At 42.2% G+C, this 27,323-nt stretch overlaps 1 protein-coding gene across 1 annotated transcript; it reads right to left on the bottom strand.

Moving 5' to 3' along the window:
* Positions 1 to 706: 706 nt before the first annotated feature.
* On the bottom strand, positions 707 to 27,323 carry fbxo22 (F-box protein 22). The gene is made up of 7 exons (XM_060940758.1): positions 27,116 to 27,323; positions 15,007 to 15,139; positions 14,305 to 14,392; positions 14,113 to 14,217; positions 5,433 to 5,585; positions 5,135 to 5,300; positions 707 to 1,833 (listed from the first exon to the last, which is right to left on the bottom strand). Exons 1-7 carry the CDS (start codon positions 27,244 to 27,246, stop codon positions 1,440 to 1,442), a joined length of 1,170 nt encoding a protein of 389 aa, XP_060796741.1. The 5' UTR covers positions 27,247 to 27,323; the 3' UTR covers positions 707 to 1,439.

The following is a 27,323-nucleotide window of genomic DNA, read 5'->3' as shown; positions in this document are numbered from 1 at the left end:
TGGGGTTGGGATTTATTCTATCGATTTCAGAACAAGTATTTTCTGTGACTTGGCGTAGACCAGTGACATGAGTCTGCGCCGCAAAGTTATTACATTTACATGAAGAGTTTGAAGATTTAAATAATTTTTTAAAAATGATTATTGAAAAATAAGCTCCTGTGTATTTGTACTAAAACAATTATCTGCCTCAGGCTCAGTGAATATCGGCGAATAATAACCTCGATCCCGACTCTAATAACTGAGACAAGGTTATTATTCACCGATATTCACTTTACCTTCAGTGAACAATTGTTAATTTAAGAATATAATGAGTTAATAATCAGAACTCAATAATAAATAACACTGTAATAAAATATTATAAAAGTACAATTTCTTTTTTTAAACGAAAAGTTATTGTAATTTATTTACATGAATTTATCTAAACTAATTTTTTATTCCACTGAAAAATACTGGATGGATTGTGCAACTTATTTACACTTAACGATGCTGATTTCAGGAGTTAATCAAGCATTTAAAGAATTAAACCCAGTCTAATAGCCTTAACGGGGGGAATAAAAAATAAAAACTTAGATTGTCTTATTTCAGGGGAACAGATTTCAGATTTATTACTATAATGAGGAGGAAATATAAAGTAAAGAAAATAACTGCTTTTTATTTTAATACCGATATAAACACGAGAAGAGAGACGCGTGAAATCACAACAGTCTACAGATAAAGCAGGATTATTTTATTATTAAATGGATAAACAGGAACGTGTCTATGGTCAGGATTGAAAACCAGTCAGTTGTGTTTTGTGGGAAGAAATTACACTGACTCCACAATTCACGCTCCACTGAGCAGCCAAAAAACAACCCACAACACAATTCCAACCTGATAAAGTGTGTGTTCAGATTCGGAGAGAAAAACGGAGGTCACTGCACCTCTAAGAAAAATTATTCTTCTTTAGTCTGGAGGTGGGCATCAGGATGGGGACGTTCAGTAAACAGAACCAGATACAACTCGTTAGAAAATCTCACACGTGGAGTTAAAAACAGGATTTAGTCAAATACACAACAGGTTTTTTTTTTTAACACATGTACGACAAATCAAGAGGGAAAAAAAAAATCAACAGAAGTGAATCTTCATTGCATGTCATTTCAAAAAGAGTAAAAAGTTCTCATGTAAAGTAAAGAACACATTTTCTATATGATAGATTTCTGTGAAGCGATTTCTTGAATAGGTTTATGATTTAAAAGTGCACTGATTTTAAAACGTTCCAAGATTAAATGCTAAATGTTCAGAGAAACTGGCGTAACCAAAAAAAAAAAAAACTACCCACGTCTCTCTGCAGACGAGAATTTTACATCTTTTAGTTATGAAAAGAAAAGAAAGTGAACGCGACAGCAATAACTGTGACGTGGAGTCCTGAGAGAACGTGTGTGTGCGTTTGTGTGTACGCGTCATCCCAAATGCACCAGACTCATGACGGTGGTGTAGCCGTGCTGCAGTCCGTTAGCGTCCGTCTGGCTCAGCGTGTAGTTCTCTTTAACGATGTGGTCACAGCCAATCTCGCCGTTCCCGAAGAACCCGAACAGAGGCACTCCGGGGAAGAGCTTGTGGAAGACGTCGGCCTCCACGTTGTGCTGCCCGTTGTAGTGGTTGTGTCCACGTGCCACGCAGGCAAACATGAAGCCGACGGTGTTGGACTCGGGAATGTTGGCAGCTTTTAAGCGGCGGATGGTGACTTCAGCCGCTGCGGGTGTGGTCACATCCTGATCCAGAAGCACCGAGGTGCCCTGAATCCTGGGACCGCTCAGAGTGAGACCCACCACGCCGAAGGAACCTGGAGAACAGCTGGAATCATCAAACACACACACACTTTACGTCGTGAACATTTTGAACCGTATGTTGAGAGTTGAGATTTGTGCACATCAGTGTTCAGACTTCAGGTAAAACTACAGAACTATTCAGAAGTCACATGAAAGTTACACAAAAGGGGCGGGGTTTTTCTGAAACAGAGGTGTGTCTCAATCCTTCACGATTCTGATTTTGAACTTCAGCGTGTTTTCCTTACACAAGATCAAATCATTTTAACAAAAATGCCAGCATTATTTTATTTCCTTGACAAAATCAACTGCATCACTCTCGCGCTCTCTCTCTCTCTCTCTCTCTCTCTCTCACACACACACGACCTCTGTTTAGTAACTCATGGCTTTGTAGCCCGTCAGTGTGCGATATAAAAATATAAATAAAATGCCATGTGCTGGATCAGGTGTTATTCTCTGTGCTGCTGAATAAGGAGTCTGGAAGCTGTTTTAATTTAAACCAGTGATTAATGTGATCATTACAACTCGCACCACTCATTCAGCAGTAAAACATTAGCAATATGCTAAACTCCCGTTAGGTTTATTTCAACACTATTCTCATTTCATATAGAATTTTTATTTTTCATTCTATAAATTGTCTCTTGCTTTTATTTTAGATCATATAACATTTGAAAGCGTAGAAAAGACAATTTCCTTCTTGAGTCCGTTATTTTCTATCCGTGATTTTTTTCAGGTTTAAAGGGGAGTGTTTGTGTTTAAAGGCGGCAGCTGAGTTGAAAATCCCTGACTTGGACACTTCTATTAGTGCATTTCAAACAATTAGAATTATTGTGAAAAAGTTCAAATTTTCCTTTATTTAAGAAAATGAAAATATTCTAGAGTTAAACTAAAATGTTTATAGCATTTTTCTATTTTTAATTTTGATAATTATGGCCTACAGTGCAAAAAAAAATCAAATTATTAGAATATTTAATTTTGAGTAAAATAGTATAAAACAGTGCATCTCTCAGTCTAGTTCAGTACAATCAATGCAACCACAGTCATAAGGAAGACTGCTGACTCGACAGTTGTTCAGAAGACGATCATCGACTCCCTCCACAAGGAGAGTAAGCCACAGAAGGTCATTGCTGAAAAGGGTGGCTGGAAAAGGTGCACAAGCAGCAGGGATGAGCGCAGCCTTGAGAAGATCGTCAAGAAAAGTCGATTCAAGATCTTGGGAGAGCTTCACAAGGAGTGGACTGAGGCTGGGGTCAGTACATCAAGAGCCGCCACGCACAGACACCTTCAGGAAAGGGGCTACAACGGTCACATTCCTAATATCAAGCCCCTCCTGAACCAGAGACAACATCAGAAGCGTCTTACCTGGGCTAAGGAGAGAAAGAACTGGACTGTTACTCAGTGGTCCAAAGTCCTCTTTTCAGATGAAAGTAGATTTGCATTTCATTTCAAAATCAAGGTCCTAGAGTCTGGAGGAAGAGTGGAGAGGAACAGAATCCAAGGGGTTTGAAGTCCAGTGTGAAATTTCTGAAGTCTGTGATGACTTGGGTTGCCATGTCATCTGCTGGTGTTGGTCCACTGGGTTTTATCAAGTCCAAAGTCAATGCAGCGTCTACCAAGAGATTTTAGAGCACTTCATGCTTCCATCTGCTGACAAGCTTTATGGAGATGCCGATTTCCTTTTCCAGCAGGACCAAGCACTAGGGTGTGGCTGATTCCCCAACTTTCTCTGATAAAGCCTAACTTTTTTTTTTTTTTTTCCTGTGTGAGGTTTGGTATCAATATTAAAAAGTACAAAATTTAATGTAATTTCATGAAGGTCTAGGGGTGACTGATTGTATGTCAATATTTGTGCTAAATTTTCATTAAATCCGTATGTCGCCTAATTATAAATATAAATACATATTGAAAAGAAGGTTTGTAAATTGTTCCTTTGGTAAAAGTAATGAGATTTAACCTGTCTTGACAGTTTCTTTCTCATGTTTAGTTCAGTAAGCCAACTGGTGGCTCACTGTAATGGTCAAGACTTTCTTGTATTAAGTGTAATGAAGAGAGATCCTTGGGTGACTGCAGTAAGATGGAACTGGAAGTTCCCTAGCTGGAACTGACTCATGGCAATTCTTCACTCTGCTTCATATTGATGGCTCCTTTTTGGACAGGCCTGTTGAAGAGTGGGCCGAAAATGATAGCTATGTGAAAGGTAAAGAGATAGTAGATGCATTAAGAGTGTCAGATGACAGTGCTGAGAGAGGAGTCAAGCTTGCAGCAGACTTTCTGCAGTCTTCAAAGAATGAGGACAAATACCAACAGATTTTGCAAGTGGTTGAAAATGACAGGAAGAATGTTCCAGACCAGCGTAAACGACAAAAGTGCCTAGATCCGGAAACTTGGGGCTTAATACTAGATTAAATGACTAAATTATCATCTTGTCATTTTTGATATTAAGTCTTGTGTTTAATAATTAATAATCTAAGCGAGTTACTGAATGTGTTATATATAGCAGTACAATCTGAGTACAAAATAAATTTATTTTCCTTCACTGATATTTTTCGTCTGATTTTTAAATGCATGAAAAATAAAATTGCAATCAGCCACCCCTAAAACTTCTTCAAAATTGATGAAATTTCACAATTATACTCTACATGTGTAACCTCATTACCAAAAAAAAAAAAAAGTCAGGTAAGATATAATAAAATTTTAGATTTTGGTGGGGACCAGCCACACCCTACTGAGCACCTGCCCACAGTGACAAAACTACTGCCAAATGGTCGAAGATGAGAAACACCCGGCCCAAAAGTACAGACGAGCTGAAGGCCGCGATCAAAGCACCCTGGGCTTCAATAACACCTCAGCAGGGCCACAGGCTGAGCGGCGCCATGCCACGCCCCATCGATGCGGTAATTCATGGTAAAGGAGCACCAACCAAGTATTGAGTGTATAAATGAATATACTTTTCATAAGTTGAACATTTCTGTATTGTAAATCCTTTTTGGATTGCTCTTAGGAAATATTCTAATAATTTGAGATACTGGATTTCTGATTTTCATGAGCTATAATCCATAATCATCAAAATTAAAAAAAAAAAAGGCTTGAAATATTTCACTTTACATGTAATGAATATACAATATATGAAAGCTTCCCTTTTTGAATTAATTCATGAAAATAAATGAACTTTTTCACTATTTTCTAATTGTTTGAGGCACACCAGTACTCAAGAAAACTTTGGCAAACTCAGAAAATCCACTCAAACAGCCGCGTAACTCGACTCTGAACACCAGGAACTTTTGGACTTGTGAATACACGTAGAAAAACACAATCTGTGTATAACGCACCAGTCCCTCTTCTGCGGGAACACGCTCTCTACGTGACCACCGGCGATAAGGACGTTACTCCGCCCCAGAGGTTCCAGCAGCTGGTTAAGGAAGCGCGCGGCTCCGGTTTTGTAGGCGTCGTATCCGAACAGCAGCACCACCTTCAGGTCAGGATTCCCAGCCAAGCCTTTATAAAACAACACAACTCCCAGCATCAAGTCAACCACACCCCAGTTCTCATCATCGCCATTCTAATTTACATATTCATACATTCAAATTCTTCAAATTAATAAAGTGATCAGGAAAAGAGCTCGTTTACCTGCTTTCTCTAAAGCGTTGTCACTGAGGATCTTTTTACAGAAGTGGAACGGTCGGATGTGAACTCCCTCCATCGCAGGGAAGAGCAGACTGAAACCGGCTTCACCCTCCATGAACTCCTGAGGGGTGTGGCAGGTCGGGTCACTGGGGGTCACTGCGCACAAAACAAACCCTCAGAAAACATTTCCAACAAAACAACAGAACTCACAGCAAAACAGCAGTCATTCATTATCTTTTTAAAAAAAAGTAATTTATCTGTATGCAGAGAATTAAAAAAAAAAAAAAAAAAAAAAAGTATGAATCAAACAATGTTCCTTAAATATTGTATTTTCACCTGCTAATATTTTACTTCATGTTACATTTACAGATATGTCATGCATTTGTAATTTTGTTCCACTCATTTATTAATTCCAGTCATAAATAATAATGTACGTTTACTTTTTATTCATTTATTAACATGTGATTGCTCAAATATTAAAAAAAACAAAAGAAAAAAATAATAATAATAAACCACACACCAGCCCATGCAGTAAAATGATTACAAACATCACAGCATAACAATTGTGTTTTAAACCACACACATTATCTAAAATGACTAAAAATAGACTACAGAAATAAACAAACATTCACATGATATTTAATCTTTAAAACCCATCAAAATCAAAAAGCAGAAATTCCGCTCTCCTGAAAACAAAGAGTATTCTCTGACGTCTGTCATGCCATTTTGTGACTCTGGATTTTTACCCTTGTGTCTATTTAACTGAAATCAGACTGTATGAGAGAGGCAATATGACAATTATAATACTGATATCGTGATAAATTATCACACAGTACACTTTTCCCAGATACTGTAGGTACAAAGATTTATTTTTTCATTTCTATACATACATACACACAGTCCTGTGCAAAAGTTTTAGGCACATGTAAAGAAATGCTGTCAACCGAAAATGGATTAAAAAATAGGTGTTTCAACATTTAAAAAAACAAACAACCCCCCCCCCCCCCCATTATAAACAGCAGTAAACCATAATAAATCAATATAACAAAGTCGATATTTGGTGTGTACGGAAGCGTATTAGGGCCACTTGGAGAAAATATTTTTTTCTAAATTCCGAGATTAAAAGTCGGAAATTTCAAGAAAAAACTCGAAATTGCGAGATTAAAAGTCGAAATTTTCGAGAAAAAAAAGTCGAAATCTTCGAGAAAAAACTAAATTAAAGCCGCAAGCGGCCTTGACGGGCCCTCGTGCCAGCGGCCAAGGGGGGCGGGGGCATGCGTCCCCGCGAAATACCTTCCACAGCTTCTTCGGCAAGAGACATTACTCCCACAATGGCGACAAAGCACAGAATTGGACACATGGCAACAATAGGGTCTCGCACTGTACGGTGCTCGGGCCCTAATAATAATAATAATAATAACTAGAAACTATATGCCAAGCAGGCACCTTAATGCGAGAGGCAAAAATCACAACACGTTAGAGGGCGCTATAGAGGCCCTGAGGCCCGCCTGGATCTGGGCTTTTGGTTCTCAGTAGCGGTGGCAGTCTAAGAAAAAGGAGCCAAATTTCGTGCGTTGTCGACCATGGCAAGCGCCCCAATAAGGGTCTTGTAAAGAGTTTGCTTGCCAAGTTTGACAAATCAGAAGCTGCAATATCATTTTTGCCATAACCAGCACCCCCAGGGGCGAAAGTGCACAAAATTTGGCGTATATGTCAGGTGAGCTATGAAGAGTTTGCGTAAGAAGTTTGATGACAATTGAGTAAATAGAAGATGAGATATAGATTTTTGAAGAATAAATTTTTTGGTTTTTCCCATGTCAGTAGGTGGCGCTATGCTGTACATGAGCGATTATGAGTTGGAAAAATAAGTGTCTACAACAGCAACGTACTATCACAAGGTAGTGGTGTGAAGGAAAAGCATTATGGAATTATTTACCAAAAACCCGTTTTGGAGCAATTGCGTCGGCCAAAAACAGCGCCCCCCATGGACGAAAATTCCCAAAATGTGGTATACATGACATGGGAGGTAGTAAGAGGGTGGCCGTGAAGTTTGACCAAATTTGAGGAAAGATTGGATTTTTTGCCCAAAAATAGCGCCCCCAGTGGCGAAATATCACAGAAATTGGGTAACATGTCAGAAGCCCAAGGAGTCATTTGCGTGTGAAGTATGAGCAGTTTTGAGCAATTAGAAGATTTGTTATGAATTTTTAAGCATGTAAAATTTTGCATTGAAAATTGATTGACGTATAAGTTCTGAACGGTTTATCCTACGTGAAACGTATTTAGTAACTTTTGTCAGCCATGTCTGTAGATGATGTGTATCAATTTTGGTGACATTCCTATGAACGGTCTAGGAGGAGTTGCGCCGTCTTCGTGGCCATGCATTTCGCACAAAAGTGAAATTACCTCACTTCCTGTTGGGCGTGGCTAATGCATTGGCATTACATTTTTGTCCGGCTTAGTGAGATACATATGCGTACCAAATGGCATGCCACTACTACAAACTACATGGCAACCAGGCACCTTAATGCGGGAGGCCAAAATCACAACGACTTAGGGGGCGCTATAGAGGCCCTGAGCCCCGGCCAAGTTTGGGCTTTTGGTTCTGAGTAGCGGTGGCAATTCTCGGAACTGGTGCCAAATTTCGTGCATTTTCGCCCATGGCAAGCGCCCCGAAAATGGCCCAACAGCGGAGAAAAATAAAGAAGAACAACTAGCAGTACGCCTTGTGGTTGTAGCATGCAGCCTGCATGGTAGTAAGTGTCACTTCTGATCCTAATTGATATTGCGTACCCTTAACCATATCCGCAATGCAATGTAACATCAAACTGAACAGAATGATAATCTTACCTTTCAACTGCATCCCTTGTGTCTTGCATTCAGAGTCAACGTCGCTAAGTTCAGGGCCAGGCCGGTTGGCAGCCACTTTCCACGACTTCCCTTTCCGGTGGCCATTCATTGCCATGGCAGCAGTTAGAGCATGCGTTCTTTGTATGTCATAATTTCGACTTTTAATCTCGAAAATTTCGACTTTTTTTCTCGAAAGTTTCGACTTTTAATCTCGGAATTTCGAGTTTTTTCTTGAAATTTCCGACTTTTAATCTCGGAATTTAGAAAAAAATATTTTCTCCAAGTGGCCCTAATACGCTTCCGTAGGTGTGAGACGACCCTTTGCTTTAAAAAAAAAAAAAAAAAAATCCGTCTCAGGTCCAGTGAGTGCAGTTTTATGTGGAAATGATCTGTAGGTTTTCCTGAGCATCTTCCAGAACCAGCCGCAGTTCTTCTGGACACTTTCACTGTCACACTCACTTCTTCATTTTACACCAAAACCCAGCAGCCTTCATTATGCTTTCTCTTATGGAATATGCTGCTCAGATATATTACGAACATTTTTTTCTGTAACATTTAATTTTGTGCTGGGAAAAAAAAAAAAAACCCGTTTGGAACTCTAAAATATTTTTGTAATGTTGTGACTCGATAATGAATGTATAAGTCATAACAAAGAAATCTATAACAAAGTTTGGATTAAAAAATGGGGGGGGGGGGCTAAGAATTTTGCACAGTACTGTATATATATTTTTTAAATATCAGTGTAAGAATTGGCCGCCTGCCAAAATTCATGTTCCACAATTCAAACTAATCAACAGGGAGCAGTATATCACCAGAAAGATAGATCATAAGGCTAGTATCTCACTGGGCTGCGACAGCTTGGGACAAATTGCGACGGTCATTTGCACAATATACAAGAATAAGGGAGATGTACAGAGCTGCAGTAATTACAGAGGAATAAAACTGATGAGCCACACCATGAAGCTATGGGAAAGGGTATTGGAGGCGAGATTGAGAAGAGAGGTAGCAATCTGTGAACAGCAGTGCGGGTTTATGCCAAGGAAGAGCACGTCGGATGCAATTTTTGCTTTAAGAACGTTAATGGAGAAGTACAGGGAAGGCCAGAGAAAGCTACATTGTGTGTTTGTAGACCTGGAGAAGGCATACGATAGAGTGCCGAGAAATGAGTTATGGTATTGTATGAGAAAGAGTGGAGTGAATGAGAAGTACTGTATATCAGAGTGGAGCAAGACATGTATGAGAACAGTGAAACAGCAGTGAGGTGTGCAGTTGGAACGACTGAATGGTTGAAGGTGAAGGTGGGACTTCATCAAGGATCTGCTTTGAGTCCTTTCTTGTTTGCCATAGTGATGGATAGCTTGACGGACGAAGTGAGGCAAGAGTCACCATGGAACATGATGTTTGCGGATGATATTGTGATATGTGGTGAAAGTAGAAAGGAGGTTGAGTTGGGTTTGGAGAGATGGAGGGATGCATTGGAACGAAGAGGAATGAAGGTGAGCAGTAGCAAAACAGAATACATGTGCATCAATGAGAATGGGGATGAGAGTGTAGTGAAGATGCAAGGAGTAGACGTAAAGAAAGTTGGTGAATTCAAGTCCCTGGGGTCAAACTGTGCAGGAAAATGGGGGCTGCGATAGTGAGGTGAGAAAGAGAGTGCAGGCAGGGTGGAGCAGGTGGAGAAGGATTTCGGGAGTCATTTGTGATAGGAAAGTCCCAGCAGAAGTGAAAGGTAAGATGTATAAGACAGCAGTGAGACCAGCTGTGATGGATGGATTGGAGACCGTACCCTTAACGAAGAGACAGGAGGCAAAGTTGGAGGTGACGGAGTTGAGGGTGTTAAGGTTTGCGATGGGAGGTTGGACAGGATAAGGAACGAGCACATCAGAGGGACAGCACATGTGGAGAGCTTGGGAATGAAGCTAAGAGAGATGAGACTGAGATGGTATGGGCACATCCTGAGAAGAGATGCAGAGCATGTTGGAAGGAGAATGTTGAGGATGGAGCTGCCAGGCACACGAAAACAAGGAAGGCCAAAGAGGAGATACATGGATGTGGTGAGAGAGGACATGAAAGTGGCAGGTGCGGTAAAGAAGGATGTGGAAGACGGGGAGCAATGGAGACGAAAGGTCCGCTGTGACGACCCCTAATTGGGAGCAGACAGAAGATGATGATGATTCGCGAGAGAGTTTCAAAAGTGTCTTGAAACGTTCATGGGGCTTCTCAATTTCCTTGCATGAGTCTCAAAGTGTCGCTCCTTCGTCGCTGAAATTTTGAACATGTTCAAAAAATTAGTGTGACAAAATTTCTCTCAAAATAGCCACAAATGCGTCGCTGGTGTCGCAAAACTGTCGTGAACTCTTCTCAAGTCAGTTTCTGTGAGGCTTCCTCTACTTCCCTGCCTGCCGAGGGAAAGCCGGGCTGCGACAGCCTGCAACTAGTTGGAGACACAACAATTGCGGTAAAATATGCGAATATCAATTCAGTGTGATTCCAAGTGAAAATTGTCACTAATTTGCATATTTTAATCGCAGTTGTTGTGTCTCCAACTAGTCACAGGCTGTCGCAGCCCAGTGAGATACTGGCCTAAGAAAGGAAATGCACAGTCCCTCGTCTTCCCCTCCCCTCCTCCTCCCGAATGCATCAACACCACGCTCATAAACATACTCACTCACTGAATATAGTGTCAAGATATTTTAGGTGATCCACTACTGGGTTCATACGATCCAACTTTATAGTCCCCAGAAAAAAGAAAGGAAAAAAAAAAATCTTATCTTATAATGTTCACGTGTGCCGTCAGCCTGTAGAGCTCACTTAGCTCAGGTTTTTAGGAAGAAAAACATCCACAGCACCTCATGCATCAGTGGTGCATGAGACCACCACGGCTCACTGCACAGCAGATATGCAACCAAACCTGACTGACGCAAACTGCGTCTGAATTAACATTCCTTCTGCTTCTCAGCTGAACTGCTCACAAAGTGTTCACTGGAGCGAGCTGTATGTAGCTCGTATCTCATGACACGGCACGACTCGAGCTTCCCAACGACTGGATTTACATCAGTTACAATCTGCACACAGCTCTGCGTCCGTCTCCACACACATTACTGTCGTTTGAATTCCTCGTGAACTTGTCACCGTATAGATACCAAACGCACGTCGCGAGAAAGAACAGAACCGGAGCTTTATAATGATCTGAGTCACATGTGCACCGCATATCTACAGACCAAAGCAGTCATGCTATTAAGACAGATCAAACTTCTGCAAAGTCACATCTTTTCATTTCTTCACCCGTTCTCACGCTCCTTCACTAAGGACTCCGCCCCCCGGTCACGATGCAGCTTTACTCATCGACTACAATCCACATTCATCAGTAAAGTGAGAACTGACCCTGTTACTAACCCGAATGTTCTCCACAGAATTGAAAAGCAGCGTTCAAGTTCCGTGCAGTTAGCAATCACGCTGTACACGAGCCTAAATGAGCCACGCCCGAGTGCAGTACGGAGCAATCACACTCCTCAAACAAACTGGACTTCGGGGCGCCGACATGCTCCAGATCTCCGAGTGAGAGTGCTTACTCTTTCCAGCGTTACGAGACGTTTCTCTGTGCGGTTTTAAATTCACAGCAAATTAAATAATGACATTTACAGCAGGGCGGCACGGTGGTGTAGTGGTTAGCGCTGCCGCCTCACAGCAAGAAGGTCCGGGTTCGAGCCCCGGGGCCGGCGAGGGCCTTTCTGTGTGGAGTTTGCATGTTCTCCCCGTGTCCGCGTGGGTTTCCTCCGGGTGCTCCGGTTTCCCCCACAGTCCAAAGACATGCAGGTTAGGTTAACTGGTGACTCTAAATTGAGCGTAGGTGTGAATGTGAGTGTGAATGGTTGTCTGTGTCTATGTGTCAGCCCTGTGATGACCTGGCGACTTGTCCAGGGTGAACCCCGCCTTTCGCCCGTAGTCAGCTGGGATAGGGTCCAGCTCGCCTGCGACCCTGTAGAACAGGATAAAGCGGCTACAGATAATGAGATGAGATGAGGAAAAAAATGTTTGTAATGTATCTGAGCAGCATATTCCATAAGAGAGCACTTTTCAGATGAAAAAAGAAAACGTAATGAAGGCTGCTGGGTTTTGGTGTAAAATGAAGACGTGAGTGTGACAGTGAAAGAGTCCAGAAGAACTGCGGCTGGTTCTGTAAGATGCTCAGTAAAACCTACAGATCATTTAGAAAGAAAGAAAGCACAACTTTATTCATCACCCACTTGTGAATTTCCTCTCTGCATTTAACCCATCTGAAGCAGTGAACACACACATGTGAGCAATGAGCACACACACACACAGAGCAGTGGGCAGCCATGCTAACAGCGCCCGGGAGTTGGGTGCCTTGCTCAAGGGCACCTCAGCCCGAGCCCGTCCCATATTATCCTAACCTGCATGTCTTTGGACTGTGGGGGAAACCGGAGCACCCGGAGGAAACCCACGCGGACACGGGGAGAACATGCAAACTCCGCACAGAAAGGCCCTCGCCGGCCCCGGGGCTCGAACCCAGAACCTTCTTGCTGTGAGGCGACAGCGCTAACCACTACACCACCGTGCCGCCCACCAGTTTTCCTTATAAAACTGCATTCACTGGACCTCAGACGGATTTTTTTTTTTTTAAAAGCAAAGGGTCGTCTCACACCAAATATTGACTTTGTTATATTGATTTATTATGGCTCACTGCTTATAGTATAGTATTTTTTTTTTAAATGTTGAAACATTTCATTTCATAGTTTTTAAAGCTGTTTTTAGTCAACAGCATTTCTTTACACATGCCTAAGACTTCTGTACAGGACTGTATTTCCGGTCGGCTCCCTTTATTTTGTCCAAACAGCATTGCTCAGCATCATGATTCAGTTTCTCACAGTAGCGTCCCTTTTCTTTCATTTCTCTAAAAATCCAACATGTCCGACATCAAATGCTAACCGCAAATCCATGTTTCGGTGCCTGGATTCCAGGTGTTTCTGCAAATTTCAGCAATAACTCTGCTCTTCACTTTAGCTTCCTGTAGTCTGTAGAACAATAGCTCAGATTTTTTTTTATTGAATCTATTTGTACGGTCAATCGCAAAACACCTCTGACCCAGTTTAGACATGGGATTTTTGAAGGATTTGCGTGCATTTGCGTCTCAGCGCTAACTCTGCCGCTCAGCGTGACTTCTCTCATTTTGGTCTGAGAGCAGGCCGGACACTACAGTGACTCACTGTCGCCTCTTGAGGTACAAAGTGGCATTGTGCACGAGATTACCAGACAGTGCTGTGCGTCTCGTCTCATGTTTAGGTCGTTAACAGTTGAATTTCAGGAGATCTCTCTGCAACACCACACACACACACACGTCTTTGACATGTCAGAGCTGTTATTTCTTCACATTGTGTTGACAGTTTTGGTTAATTTTTGGATGTTTTCAACTTATTGTTACAAATTCTTCCATATCGCAGCTTTACTTTTAACATTTTTCAATGTTTTTAATTTTAAAATGTAAAAACATTTCTGTAGACACCTTTAAACATGTGTTTTAAAGGCAGCGCGAGTGTTTGGTAGTTTGTGAAAACCTGTATACCATTAAACACATTTACACAATCGCAAGTCTTTATCAGACATCCAAGCAAACATTAAGAAATGTTTCATCACCAGGGACAGAACACGTGAGGGTTCATGTGAACTATAAATAATAATAATAAAAAGCACAGGAGGATGTTTATTATTTCAGGAAGACTTCAGTGCTCTTACAGGATGCGTCTAAAATTCAGATGATATTTCCGTCTACACAAGCTGCAGCACAGAGAAGATGCAGTGAGGGACTTACACACGATTCCTGGAGTGAGGACGCATAAAATGTCACAGTTGCTGGGCAGCAAGCGCTTCAGTCTGTCCACGATGTCCAACTCGTCCTCCGACTGACACCGCCTGGCTACGACACGGGATCACACTCGAGATTACACTCAGGATTACAGCCAGATCCATAAGGTTTATCAGAGTAACAGTGACGTCCTCTCACCTTTTTTATGTCTGAAAGAACTGTGATATCCAGAAAAGTTCTCATTATCCATCATTAACAAAACCGTCTGGGGCAGCAGGAAGACATTCTACAGACAGAAAGAGAGAGAGAAAAACAGAAAGAGAACAGAGAAAGAGAAAGAAACAGAACAGAGAGAGAAAAAAACAAAGAGAACAGAGAGAGAGAAAAACAGAGAGAGAAATAGAAAGAGAACATCGAGCGAGAATAGCAAGAGAACACCAAGAAAGAGAGAGAAATAGAAAGAGAACAGAGTGTAGCGAGCAAAATAGAACAGAGTGAGAGAGTGCAGAGAAAGAGAACAGAGAGAGAAATAGAAAGAGAACAAAGAGAAAGAAAGAGAACAGAGAGCGAGTGCAGAGAAAGGGACAAATAGAAAGAGAACAAAGAGAAAGAAAGAACAGAGAGCGAGTGCAGAGAAAGGGAGAAATAGAAAGAGAAGATAGAAAGAACAGAGAGAGAACAAAGAAAGAGACTGAATTGTAACGGGTGGTAAGTTGCTGTGGTGTGAGAGGAATAAAACACTTGGGGTCATGCTGTTATCAGAAAACAATCACTTCGGGATGGTTGGAGTAAATCCGCTTCGGTCAGTATTTTATCTGAAATAAAACATGAGCGCTTGCACTAAGGACATTTTTAAAAAAGATAACAGCAACTAAACGAAACTCTCTTGAACTCTCAGACCTCCAGTCCTTCCTCCAGGGTTCTGAGGAGAACGTGTTCTTCGTATCGGGATGAGCCAGAAGCCGAGAGCCACGTCGCTTTCTGTCGCGTTCTCAGGACTCGCCGTGCGCAGTTCCTCCACAGACGACAGACTCTAACAGAGAGGAAAATAAATGTGTGATGTCACAAGCAATAAAATTGGAGTAGACCGCTGCAGAGACTCATCACTGAGCTTCACACTCGGTGAAGTACATGCTCTGTACTGAGTGTCTCACATTACCAAGCCTTGGATCTGTGTATCGCCGTTCTGGTTCTGACTTTGTTTTGTGTATTTGGACTCCGCCTTTCGCCTCTGCTGTTCTGTTTGTGATCATTACCTGTTTCACAACCCTGCCTTTGTCTTACGGTTTTGAACTGTTTGTAAATAAACACACTGCAATTACAGCCGTCATTCGCCTGCTTACACACACTGAGCCACGCGCTCCTCTTCCCCCAGAGACAATCAACCAACCAGTGATCCAATCCACAGTCGAGTCAACAATACGCTTTGATGCCATAAAATAAACGCTTAATGAGCCTTAGATATCGATCACTAACAATTATTAAGAAAGGCGATCAAAGGATCAACAGCAGGGCTCGAAATTCGCGGTGGTCCGGTCGCCCGAGGCGACTTAATTTGTCATTTGGCGGGTAATTCCTGTCACTAGGCAGCCCGGCTGGCTAGTTGAAAATAAAAAAAAATATATGAAGCGAAGATTCTGACTAGGGCTGTGCGATATATTGAATATACTCGATATATCTCCGAAAATTCTGTGTGAGATACATATAATTATTATATCGTAACTATTGAGTATTTTATGGTCATCTGCCGACTTGCGTTTGTTTCGTGTTTGTTGCGTTTGTTTAAAATCTTTTCCGGTGGTTTTCTCCCTGTCCCTCAGGCAGTAATGTGAGAGGCTGCCTAAGGGTGAAAAAAAAAAAAAAAAAAAAAACGCCACGCACTCGCCAACCAATCCCGGGCGACATCTCGGTGCTGAAAGGAACATGTTGCCAGATTGGGCGGTTTTAAGTGCATTTTGGCGGGTTTTGAACATATTTTGGGCTGGAAAACGTCAGCAGTATCTGGCAACACAGCGCTGATTCAGTTCGTGCAATCGCTGGTGTTGCATAGATTAGATTAGATTCACTTTATTCATCCCACATCGGGGAAATTCACGTGTTACAGTAGCAAGAAAATGTCAAACAGATAAATAAAACTGAAATAAAAATTAGACAAACGAAGGATTAAATACAGAGGGCTATTTACATTATCTACCATGAAAAAGTATAGAAAAATTGCCTTATTGAGAGGCTCAGAAAAATTGCACATTACAGGTAGACTCTGTATATATACACACATATATACATAAATTATATATAAGTATGCATAAAAATAGTTTAAGGCCTATATTATTGCACATAATAATTGCATCGATGAGAGATGGCAGAGGTAGTAGTGGTGAAGTAGTGCAAATTAAACGACAAACAGGTTATTGGTGCTACGTTACAAGTTGTGGGTGTTCTACAGTCTGACAGCAGCAGGTATGAATGACCTGCGGTATCTCTCCTTCTTACACCGTAGGTGTAGCAGTCTACTACTAAACGAGCTGCTTAAAGCCCCCACAGCCTCATGTAGGGGGTGAGAGGGGTTCTCCATGATAGAGGTCAGCTTGGCTAACATCCTCCTCTCACCCACCACCTCAATGGAGTCCAGAGGACAGTCCAAGACTGAGCCAACCCTTCTGACCAGTTTATTAGGGCCCGAGCCCTATAGGGCAAAGGCCCTATTGTTCTTGTAAGAGTTCACTATTATTATTCTTCCGTCTTCTTCTTCTTCTTCTTTATTTTTCTCCGCTGTTGGGCCATTTTTGGGGCGCTTGCCATTGGCGAAAACGCACCAAATTTGGCACCAGTTCCGAGAATTGCCACCGCTACTCAGAACCAAAAGCCCAAACTTGGCCGGGGCTCAGGGCCTCTATAGCGCCCCCTAAGTCGTTGTGATTTTGGCCTCCCGCATTACGGTGCCTGGGTGCCGTGTAGTTTGTAGTAGTGGCATGCCATTTGGTACGCATGTGTATCTCACGAAGCCGGACAAAAATGTAATGCCAATGCATTAGCCACGCCCAACAGGAAGTGAGGTAATTTCACTTTTGTGCGAAATGTATGGCCACGAAGACGGCGCAACTCCTCCTAGACCGTTCATAGGAATGTCACCAAAATTGATACACATCTACAGACATGGCTGACAAAAGTTACTAAATACGTTTCACGTAGGATAAACCGTTCAGAAGTTATACGTCAATCAATTTTCGATGCAAAATTTTACATGCTTAAAAATTCATAACAAATCTTCTGATTGCTCAAAACTGCTCATACTTCACACGCAAATCACTCATTGGGCTTCTGACAGGTTACCCAATTTCTGTGATATTTCGCCACTGGGGGCGCTATTTTGGGGCAAAAAATCCAATCTTTCCTCAAATTTGGTCAAACTTCACGGCCACCCTCTTACTACCTCCCATGTCATGTATACCACATTTTGGGAATTTTCGTCCATGGGGGGTGCTGTTTTTGGCCGACGCAATTGCTCCAAAACGGGTTTTTGGTAAATAATTCCATAATGCTTTCCCTTCCCACCACTACCTTGTGATAGTACGTTGCTGTTGTAGACACTTATTTTTCCAACTCATAATCGCTCATGTACAGCATAGCGCCACCTACTGACATGGGAAAAACCAAAAAATGTATTCTTCAACAATCTATATCTCATCTTCTATTTACTCGATTGTCATCAAACTTCATACACAAACTCTTCATACCTCTCCTGACATATACGCCAAATTTTGTGCACTTTCGCCCCTGGGGGTGCTGGTTATGGCAGAAATGATATTGCAGCTTCTGATTTGTCAAACTTGGCAAGCAAACTCTTTACAAGACCCTTATTGGGGCGCTTGCCATGGTCGACAATGCACGAAATTTGGCTCCTTTTTCTTAGACTGCCACCGCTACTGAGAACCAGAAGCCCAGATCCAGGCGGGCCTCAGGGCCTCTATAGCGCCCCCTAAGTCGTTGTGATTTTGGCCTCCCGCATAAAGGTGCCTGGTTGCCATGTAGTTTGTAGTAGTGGCATGCCATTTGGGACGCATATGTATCACACTAAGCCGGACAAAAATGTAATGCCAATGCATTAGCCACGCCCAACAGGAAGTGAGGTAATTTCACTTTTGTGCGAAATGCATGGCCACGAAGACGGCGCAACTCCTCCTAGGCCGTTCATAGGAATGTCACCAAAATTGATAGACATCATCTACAGACATGGCTGACAAAAGTTCCTAAATACGTTTCACGTAGGATAAGCCGTTCAGAAGTTATACGTCAATCAATTTTCAATGCAAAATTTTACATGCTTAAAAATTCATAACAAATCTTCTAATTGCTCAAAACTGCTCATACTTCACACGCAAATCACTCATTGGGCTTCTGACATGCTACCCAATTTCTGTGATATTGCGCCACTGGGGGCGCTATTTTTGGGCAAAAATTCCAATCTTTCCTCAAATTTGGTCAAACTTCACGGCCACCCTCTTACTACCTCCCATGTCATGTATACCACATTTTGGGAATTTTCGTCCATGGGGGGCGCTGTTTTTGGCCGACGCAATTGCTCCAAAACAGGTTTTTGGTAAATAATTCCATAATGCTTTTCCTTCACACCACTACCTTGTGATAGTACGTTGCTGTTGTAGACACTTATTTTTCCAACTCATAATCGCTCATGTACAGCATTGCGCCACCTACTGACATGGGAAAAACCTAAACATTTATTCTTCAAAAATCAATATCTCATCTTCTATTTACTCAATCTTGATCAAACTTGATACGCACACTCTTAACAGGTCACCTGACATATCTCCCAAATTTTGTGACCTTTTGCCACTGGGGGCGCTGTTTTTCAGGCAACAATTTATATCTTGGCTTCTGATTGGTCAAACTTGATCAAACTTGACACAACAACTCTTCATAGGTCCCTTGACATGTATACCAAATTTGGTGAACTTTCACCACTGGGGGCGCTCATTGTGCTGTAGCAGTTGCAGGAGAGGTGTTTACAATCATGAGGCACCAGGAGTATGTTGTTTTGGTTGCCTTAAACACACATGACTTGTGGGGAATGGGTAGGCAGTCGGGAGCAAGTGTTGTAGCGTTACATACAGACTAATAGATGTCTAACAGAAGACAATCCTATGTAGCTATAGCTTGGTGACTGATGAGGTCAATACATTAATTTGGTTGGGAAGCCATGGCATAAAATGTTCTGTCCATGACAACATCTCAGCGCACCGTGTACTCTGTGTCCAATTCTGTGCTTTGTCGCCATTGTGGGAGTAATGTCTCTTGCCGAAGACGCTGTGGAAGGTTTTTTGCAGGGACGCATGCCCCCGCCCCCCTTGGCCACTGGCGCGAGGGCCCGTCGAGGCCGCTTGCGGCTTTAATTAAGTTTCTTCCTGTCCCTCTCTGAACTTCCACAGCCCCAGCAGACCACAGCGTAGAAAATCGCTGATGCTACCACAGAGTCATAAAAAGTCCTAAGCAGTGTCCTGCACACACCAAAAGACCTCAGTCTTCTCAAGAGGTGGAGACGACTTTGGCCTTTCTTGTACAGGACACCTGTGGTGTTAGTCCAGTCCAGTTTGTTGTTGAGGTGAACAATAGGCTACCGTGTAAGCTATGTCAATTTCAGCGACAAATTAAAAATGGAAGCGGACGAATTGGTTCCTAAAAGAACTAGTAAGGGGTCAGTCATCTGGCATTTTTTTGGATATCGCGAGGAGGACGTGGAACAGCAAATGCCAGTTTGTAAAGTGTGCAAAAAAAAAGCAGTACCAAAATACTCGGGTCTTGAAATAAATGCACATTAGTCATGAACAATGGTAACTACTCACTTTTGTGATATTTTTGACAGAAGTAAAATTAATACACGAACAAATTTTGGAGAGTTGATTTTCTGTTTGGCGAGTTACTTTGGAAGGGAACTAGTCCGGCTGGCTGGTTGGAAAAATATATGAATTTCGAGCCCTGAACAAAATGATGCATGATCACTGGTACCGCTAAACTTAACACCTAGTGATTCCACAGCATCTGGTGAACAAACTGGGTCCCCTGGGCTTCAGCACCCCCCTGTGCAACTGGCTGCTGGACTTCCTCACTGAAAGACCACAGTTAGTGCGGGTCGGACAGAACACCTCCAGTGTCCTCACCCTCAGCAGAGGCTCCCCTCAGGGCTGTGTCCTGAGACCTTTGCTGTTCACCCTGATGACACACGACTGTGTCCCCAGGGCTACCAGCAACCACACTGTGAAGTTTGCGGACAACACAACAGTGGTGGGCCTCATCAAGGACGATAACGACCTGGCCTACAGAGAGGAGGTGGAGCAGCTGGTGGGCTGGTGCAGGGAAAACAACCTGATCCTGAATGTGGACAAAACTAAAGAGATCATTGTTGACTTCAGGAAAAACCAACCCAGCCACGCTCCACTTCACATCAACAACACGGCCGTGGAGGTGGTCAATAGCACCAAGTTCCTGGGGGTGCAATCGCAGACAACTTCACCTGGTCTGTGAACACCGTGTCACTGGTCAAGAAGGCACAGCAGTGTCTGCACTTCCTGTGTAGGATGAGGAGAGCCCACCTGCCCCCGCCCATCCTCACTACATTCTACAGAAGCACCATAGAGCGCGTTCTGACCAGCTGCATCTCTGTGCGGTGTGGAGACTGCAGTGCCTCTGACTGGAAGACTGTGAGGAGAGCGCTGAGGACTGCGGAGAAAATCATTGGGAGTTCTCTTCCCTCCATTCAGGACATTGCACCAAGGCGCTGCATGTCTCGAGCCAGAAACATCATCAGTGACCCGTCACACCCTCACTATGGACTGTTCTCCCCTCTGGCCTCTGGAAAGAGGTTCCGCAGCATTCGGTGCAGGACCACCAGGTTCTGTAACAGCTTCTTCCCCCAGGTCACCAGACTGCTGAACACCAAACCCAAACTCTGAACTTCTATTTATAACTTGAACAATTCCTAATTCCACAGGTCACTTTATACGATTGCACTTTATAATATTTTTGCTGCTGCATAATTTAATTTAATACACTTCATATTTATTTCTGTGCTGAGCAAAACTGCAACAAAATTTCGTTTGGTGTACACTTGTTGCGTACTGAATGACAATAAAGGTTGGCCAAGTCTAAGTGTAGTTAAAGAGCACCGGTGGTAGTTTAATACCCCCCGCTTCACCCAGCCCTGCAGCGCAACATAAACGACATCGGTGATTTGAACACATGAATGAACTGAATGAAGATGATTTAGGAAACAGAGCGAATCAGTGGGTGGACACTGACAAAGTGGTGTAGTGGTTTGCGCTGTCGACTCACAGCAAGAAGGTTCTGGGTTCGAGCCCCGTGGCCGGCGAGGGCCTTTCTGTGTGGAGTTTGCATGTTCTCCCTGTGGGTTTCCTCCGGGTGCTCTGGTTTCCCCCACAGTCCAAACACATGCAGGTTAGGTTAATGTGGGACGGCCTCGGGCTGAGGTGCCCTTGAGCGAGGCACCGAACTCCCAACTGCTCCCCGGGTGCTGTTAGCACGGCTTCCCACTGCTCTGGGTAAGAGTGAGTGTGTGTGTGTGTGTGTGTGTGTGTGTGTGTGTGTGTGTGTGTGTGTTCACTGCTTCAAATGGGTTAAATGTAGAGAGGAATTTCACAAGTGTGTGATGAATAAAGTTGTGCTTTCATACAGCTGTAACCTCCATCATTTCCATAAGAGACGAAGAAATCATCGTCTCCGTTCGTGATCCTTTAACTCAGTCAGTGAACTGTGACAGTGACTCAGAAGGAGACATTCAGAATCAGGAGAACGTGCCTCAAATTTCACACAAATTGTGAGTGCCTGGTGCGACACGTGGGTCCATTTCAGTATTACGAAGAACTTGGACGACGTTCTGTAAATTAGTGTCTTTGACATTTATCATTAATCTCATCTCATCTCATTATCTCTAGCCGCTTTATCCTTCTACAGGGTCGCAGGCGAGCTGGAGCCTATCCCAGCTGACTATGGGTGAAAGGCGGGGTTCACCCTGGACAAGTCGCCAGGTCATCACAGGGCTGACACATAGACACAGACAACCATTCACACTCACATTCACACCTACGCTCAATTTAGAGTCACCAGTTAACCTAACCTGCATGTCTTTGGACTGTGGGGGAAACCGGAGCACCCGGAGGAAACCCACGCGGACACGGGGAGAACATGCAAACTCCGCACAGAAAGACCCTCGCCGGCCACGGGGCTCGAACCCGGACCTTCTTGCTGTGAGGTGACAGCGCTAACCACTACACCACCGTGCCGCCCTTATCATTAATCCTGATTATTAAATAGAATCATCATCATCCATTAATCACAGTTTACACGGGAAAGCAAATTTTTTTCTCTAATTTATATGCAAATTTTTATTGTTATTTTCCAATAATTACATTTCATTCTAAGACGGAAAAAAAAATCTTACTTATTAACGCACAACTGAATGCATGGTGCATATTGCTATTATTATTATTGCCCAAAAAAATCGTACAATAAACATTTTAAAAAAAAGTACAAACCTGAATTGTTTGTTATTGCAATACGACTACTACTACTACTACTACTAATAATATTACACTAAGAGGAAAAATATCCTAGTCAACAATAAATATTATAATAAAAAAAATACAATTGCATTCTTTGTATTTCCATAAATAACTAAATAGATAAAACATGGTTTTCCCCAAAGCGTTTTAGCGTATCGAGCCCGATCTGCTCGCTCTGCCTGCCGATACGCTTAGTCGTTTTAGTTAAAATCCGATACGCTTAGATTTATACCGATACGTTAAATTTCCTACCCACAAGTAACTAGATACATAGGAGAGCAAATAACAGATCCATTTACATATCGACTGATATTTGTGTTAAACAAGCGCTCTTTTTTTTTCCAATGTTTGTGTTGAATATGTCCGCGTGGTATGATGTAAACAAACTGTTATCTGTTGCCTGTGTCAAGATCACGTGTTCAAACCGTCCAGTAAAAACATTGAAAGAAAACGTCAGACATCCTGGAATTTTCCGATTCATCATAAGCGATCTCATTGGCTGCCGATGTCGTCCCCCGCCAGATGGACAAAGCCGACTGATTTTAATCACAAAAGTCTGACCTAGTCCATTATGATTATGGCTTCGATCAAAGATTGGTTGACTAAATGTCAACAAACCCACATGAGTGATGGCGCACAAAACCAGTCAGCTGTCATGACAACAAAAACGTCGTCAATTCTGATCACAGCGACTGGCTCAAAAAGCACTCGCTGGACAATTTGAGCCACATCAGCATGGATGGCAGCGAGATGGACTATGAGAGGGCTGCCCAACATCAGGCCAAGCAAACGCCAAGGAGAATTAATCTGCTTTAAAGGAGTCGAAAACTTAATCCATTAGTTTGGGTTTGCAGAAAGATTCTGTACTTATAAACACTCTCACCAAGTGAAGTTGTCCAAATGTGTCAAATATAGCATAATTTCAAATAATAATCATAAGCAGTTTTGGCAGTGTGATGTCACTGGGATCCATTTAACAAAAGGCGGCTCCGGATTATTCTTTTGTTAAAGGCTCACCGTGACATCACACTGCCAAATACGCTCATCATTATTATTCCAAAATATGCTGCATTTGACACTTATTAACAAATTCTCTTCATGAATGTGTTTATAAATACATAATCTTTCCGCAAACTTAAATGTATGAATTAAGTTTTCTTTTCCTTTAAATACGTTTTAATCTTAATCTAGTCCATTTAATAAAGTGCCAAAATGTAAACTTTATAATATGCAGCTCCTTTACTTTTCTTTTCAGTGTATCTTAGTTATACATGTATTACGGTAATTGCATCAGAAACATTCTAAATCATTACAGTTATAGTAATACAGCAACTTATTTTACGGTGGCAGGTCTTAGGTTCAGATCCCTTTGTGATCAACAGGAGGTCATGATGATCGATTCTCTTCATTGGATTGCAGAAGATGGAGCAAACTACTGGTCATATTTTCATGCACATTTTTGTTACAGCATGACTTGATCATAGAGAATTAAAGGAAAACTCCGGAGTGAAATGCTTTTTAGGTCTATTTTCGCATTATTGGGAGTACATACGTTGAGTTGCTATCACAATCACGTCAATCGGATGTGTTTTGAGAAAATTAGTTTTTTTGTGATTTCAACCGGAAAGCGCTAACACGGCAGTGCGCGGGGCGTGTCTTTTTGCCGATACAAAATGCTAGTTTTAAAACCATTGCAAAGCTCAAAACAACATGACAGTTCTGTGGAAGTGAGTAGAGGGTTCCTACAAACAAAAGGAGGTGCCTCTAGCTCTGCAAGTGCACGGATAGTGTGTGTAGAAGAGTAAATATAAAGCCTCAGACGCCATCTTCAGTGGACAGTCCGTAAAAGTCGAGTGCCGAGTGCAGAGCCCATCCCGCTGGAAATGCACAATGGGCTCTGCACTCGACTTTTACGGATTGTCCACTGAAGATGGCGTCTGAGGAAGCCCAACTGCAGCTAAGGTCACTGGCTTTATATTTACTCTTCTACACACTATCCGTGCACTTGCAGAGCTAGAGACACCTCCTTTTGTTTGTAGGAACCCTCTACTCACTTCCACAGAACTGTCATGTTGTTTTGAGCTTTGCAACGGTTTTTAAACTAGCGTTTTGTATCGGCAAAAAGACACGCCCCGCGCACTGCCGTGTTAGCGCTTTCCGGTTGAAATCACAAAAAACTAATTTTCTCAAAACACATCCGATTGACGTGATTGTGATAGCAACTCAACGTATGTACTCCCAACATGGGCGCCGCCGGGGGGGAAAGGTTAGAACAATTCTAGGGGCCCAGCACTGCCATGGGGCCCTTTAAGGGGCTGATAATATGCTTTTAATGATTTTAATAAGACTTTTGAAATAACAACAATGCAATATTCCATCTGGTAAAATGAGCTAATTGAACAAGGTTGTCTATTTCTTGAGTTCTTCAACATATTGTCATTTAACCCTCCCCCTTTTGCGAAATGGTACGGTCCAGTTCTGGTAGAAGCGCGATGCGTTAAATCTGTGTGCTGATCAGTGCAACGCTACTTGCTGCTGTGTCACGGTGCAGCAGCCAGCCAGCCAGCAGTGGAGTGCGTACAGTCTATGATCACTAAATATGAAGCGTGGCTGTCAAAGACGTAAAGAAAGGCAGCTGAAAGCTGAGAGGGACCGGAGAGGCAGGCAACTGGTCACTCAGTTTTTCCCAAAGAAAGGTAGCTATCGCTCACATGTGTGTTCAAAATATTAGCGAATGGTAAATGAACAGTATGAACGTGGTTGGATTAGCCTATCAAGAGAACACTTTTACAGTTTGTACAGTGACATTTTTTCCATTTTAATAACTGAACTGACTTGTGTGATAAACAAGATGAAATATTACGTTATGCTGGTGCTAATAACTAGTGCTAATAACCAGTTTCATAACTAATGGGGTGCCCTAAATATGCACAGATTCAGCCTCAGGGGGACCTCCGCCCTACCAAACCACTGAACCCCCCTTTGGAGAAGGAGGTAAGCAGCAATACAACCCATAAATGCTTTAGGATTGAAGTTTTTAATGAGCGAGCGCCATATACAGTTTGCTAGATTAAAGTGTTGCTAATAACGGACACCAGTCAAGTGTTTGACATGGTTACGTGTGTGGAATGTTCACACGTTCTAAACCATTGGTTGGAGAAAGCGCAGCACACACAAAAGAGGGGTAGAGGTTACAACATATGAAGAAATACGTACGTAATTGATCAAACATTCCCTTTTTGCAGAACAGTACACACAGCTTTCTACCTAACACATAACAATCCATGGGATTTCCATAGGTATTTTGATGCTGGGTAGAAAACTTTTTCTATGATTTATTAGCAGTCACATCACACATTTCACTACCAATTGTCCTAGCACAAGAAGGCATGTGGCAAAATCTTGAATTTTCATTTGTGATTGTAAATGCACCAGAATTAGTCACTGACCAGTTTTCATCTAGTCCCTGGTAGGTTAATACATAAAATGTAATAAAGTCACAAACTCAAGGTCCATGGGCTATCAAAAGTCAAATAATGACAATAGTGCAATTGTGACGAGGGTGGGCAAAGTTGGGGGCCCAAAATTCTAATCTTTCATGGGGCCCAAAATTTCTGGCGGCGCCCCTGACTCCCAATAATGCGAAAATAGACCTAAAAAGCATTTCAGTCCGGAGTTTTCCTTTAAGAGATCCCCTGGACCCCCCAGTTTCGCTTCGCACCTTCACCGCTCAATTGTCTGTGTATTATCAGGCCAGAATTTAGGGCTTTCATTTTTTTCTGGGGAAAACACTGATAAAAGTTTCTAAAACGGTGTTGCTATTACCACTACTACTACTACTAATAATAATAATAGTAATAATAATAATACAAGTTTGCTCAAACGGAAACACTAATAATAATAATAATAATAATAATAATAATAAAATTTTAATATTTAATAATAAATACAATCAATAATATTTTAATAATAAATAAAATTAACGATAATATTTTAATAATAATAATAATAATAATAATAATAATAATAATAATGTTTCAGGTTGCGCAAACTTGTTTCTTCTGTTTAAAAATATCCCTTATTGTAATTTCGGTTATTTAAATCTGTATTTATTTGGTATTTATTTATTTCCTGTGTGTTTGTGTTACAGTGATGGTGAATAAAAGCCCTGAGCTAACTGTGCTAAAGTCAGTGTTTATTCACACACAGAACCGAACCGCAGAACTGAGAGAGAGGGAGGGATGGAGGGATGGGGGCAGAGAGAGAGAGAGAGCGATCTGAAGGATTTCGAGGTGTTTTAATGAGTGAACTTTAATGAGTGAACTTTAATGACGTTACTCCGAACTGAAACTCGCTGTGCTAACAGATCTCCGATGCTAACTCTCTGACTAGCGCGAGCCGAGCTCAACCAGTACCTCGCGATCCGGAACACGGATTTAGTCGGCACAAAAGTCAGGATCTTCTCCACCACTTCCGCCACATTCCCGAGCACAAAGCCGGCTTTACTCTCCACAGCAGCGCCGCTAGAACATTCATCAACCTCCATCTTCTGTCTGAACCCGTTCCGGAGCTCCACAACACCTTCCCCTTTTTCTTTCGTTTTCACCTTTCCTTTAACGCTGT

Source organism: Neoarius graeffei, chromosome 15 (genome assembly GCF_027579695.1).
Source record: "Neoarius graeffei isolate fNeoGra1 chromosome 15, fNeoGra1.pri, whole genome shotgun sequence".
NCBI lineage: Eukaryota > Metazoa > Chordata > Actinopteri > Siluriformes > Ariidae > Neoarius > Neoarius graeffei.
Note: the sequence above shows the minus strand (reverse complement) of the source record. Positions and strands in the feature narration are given on the sequence as shown.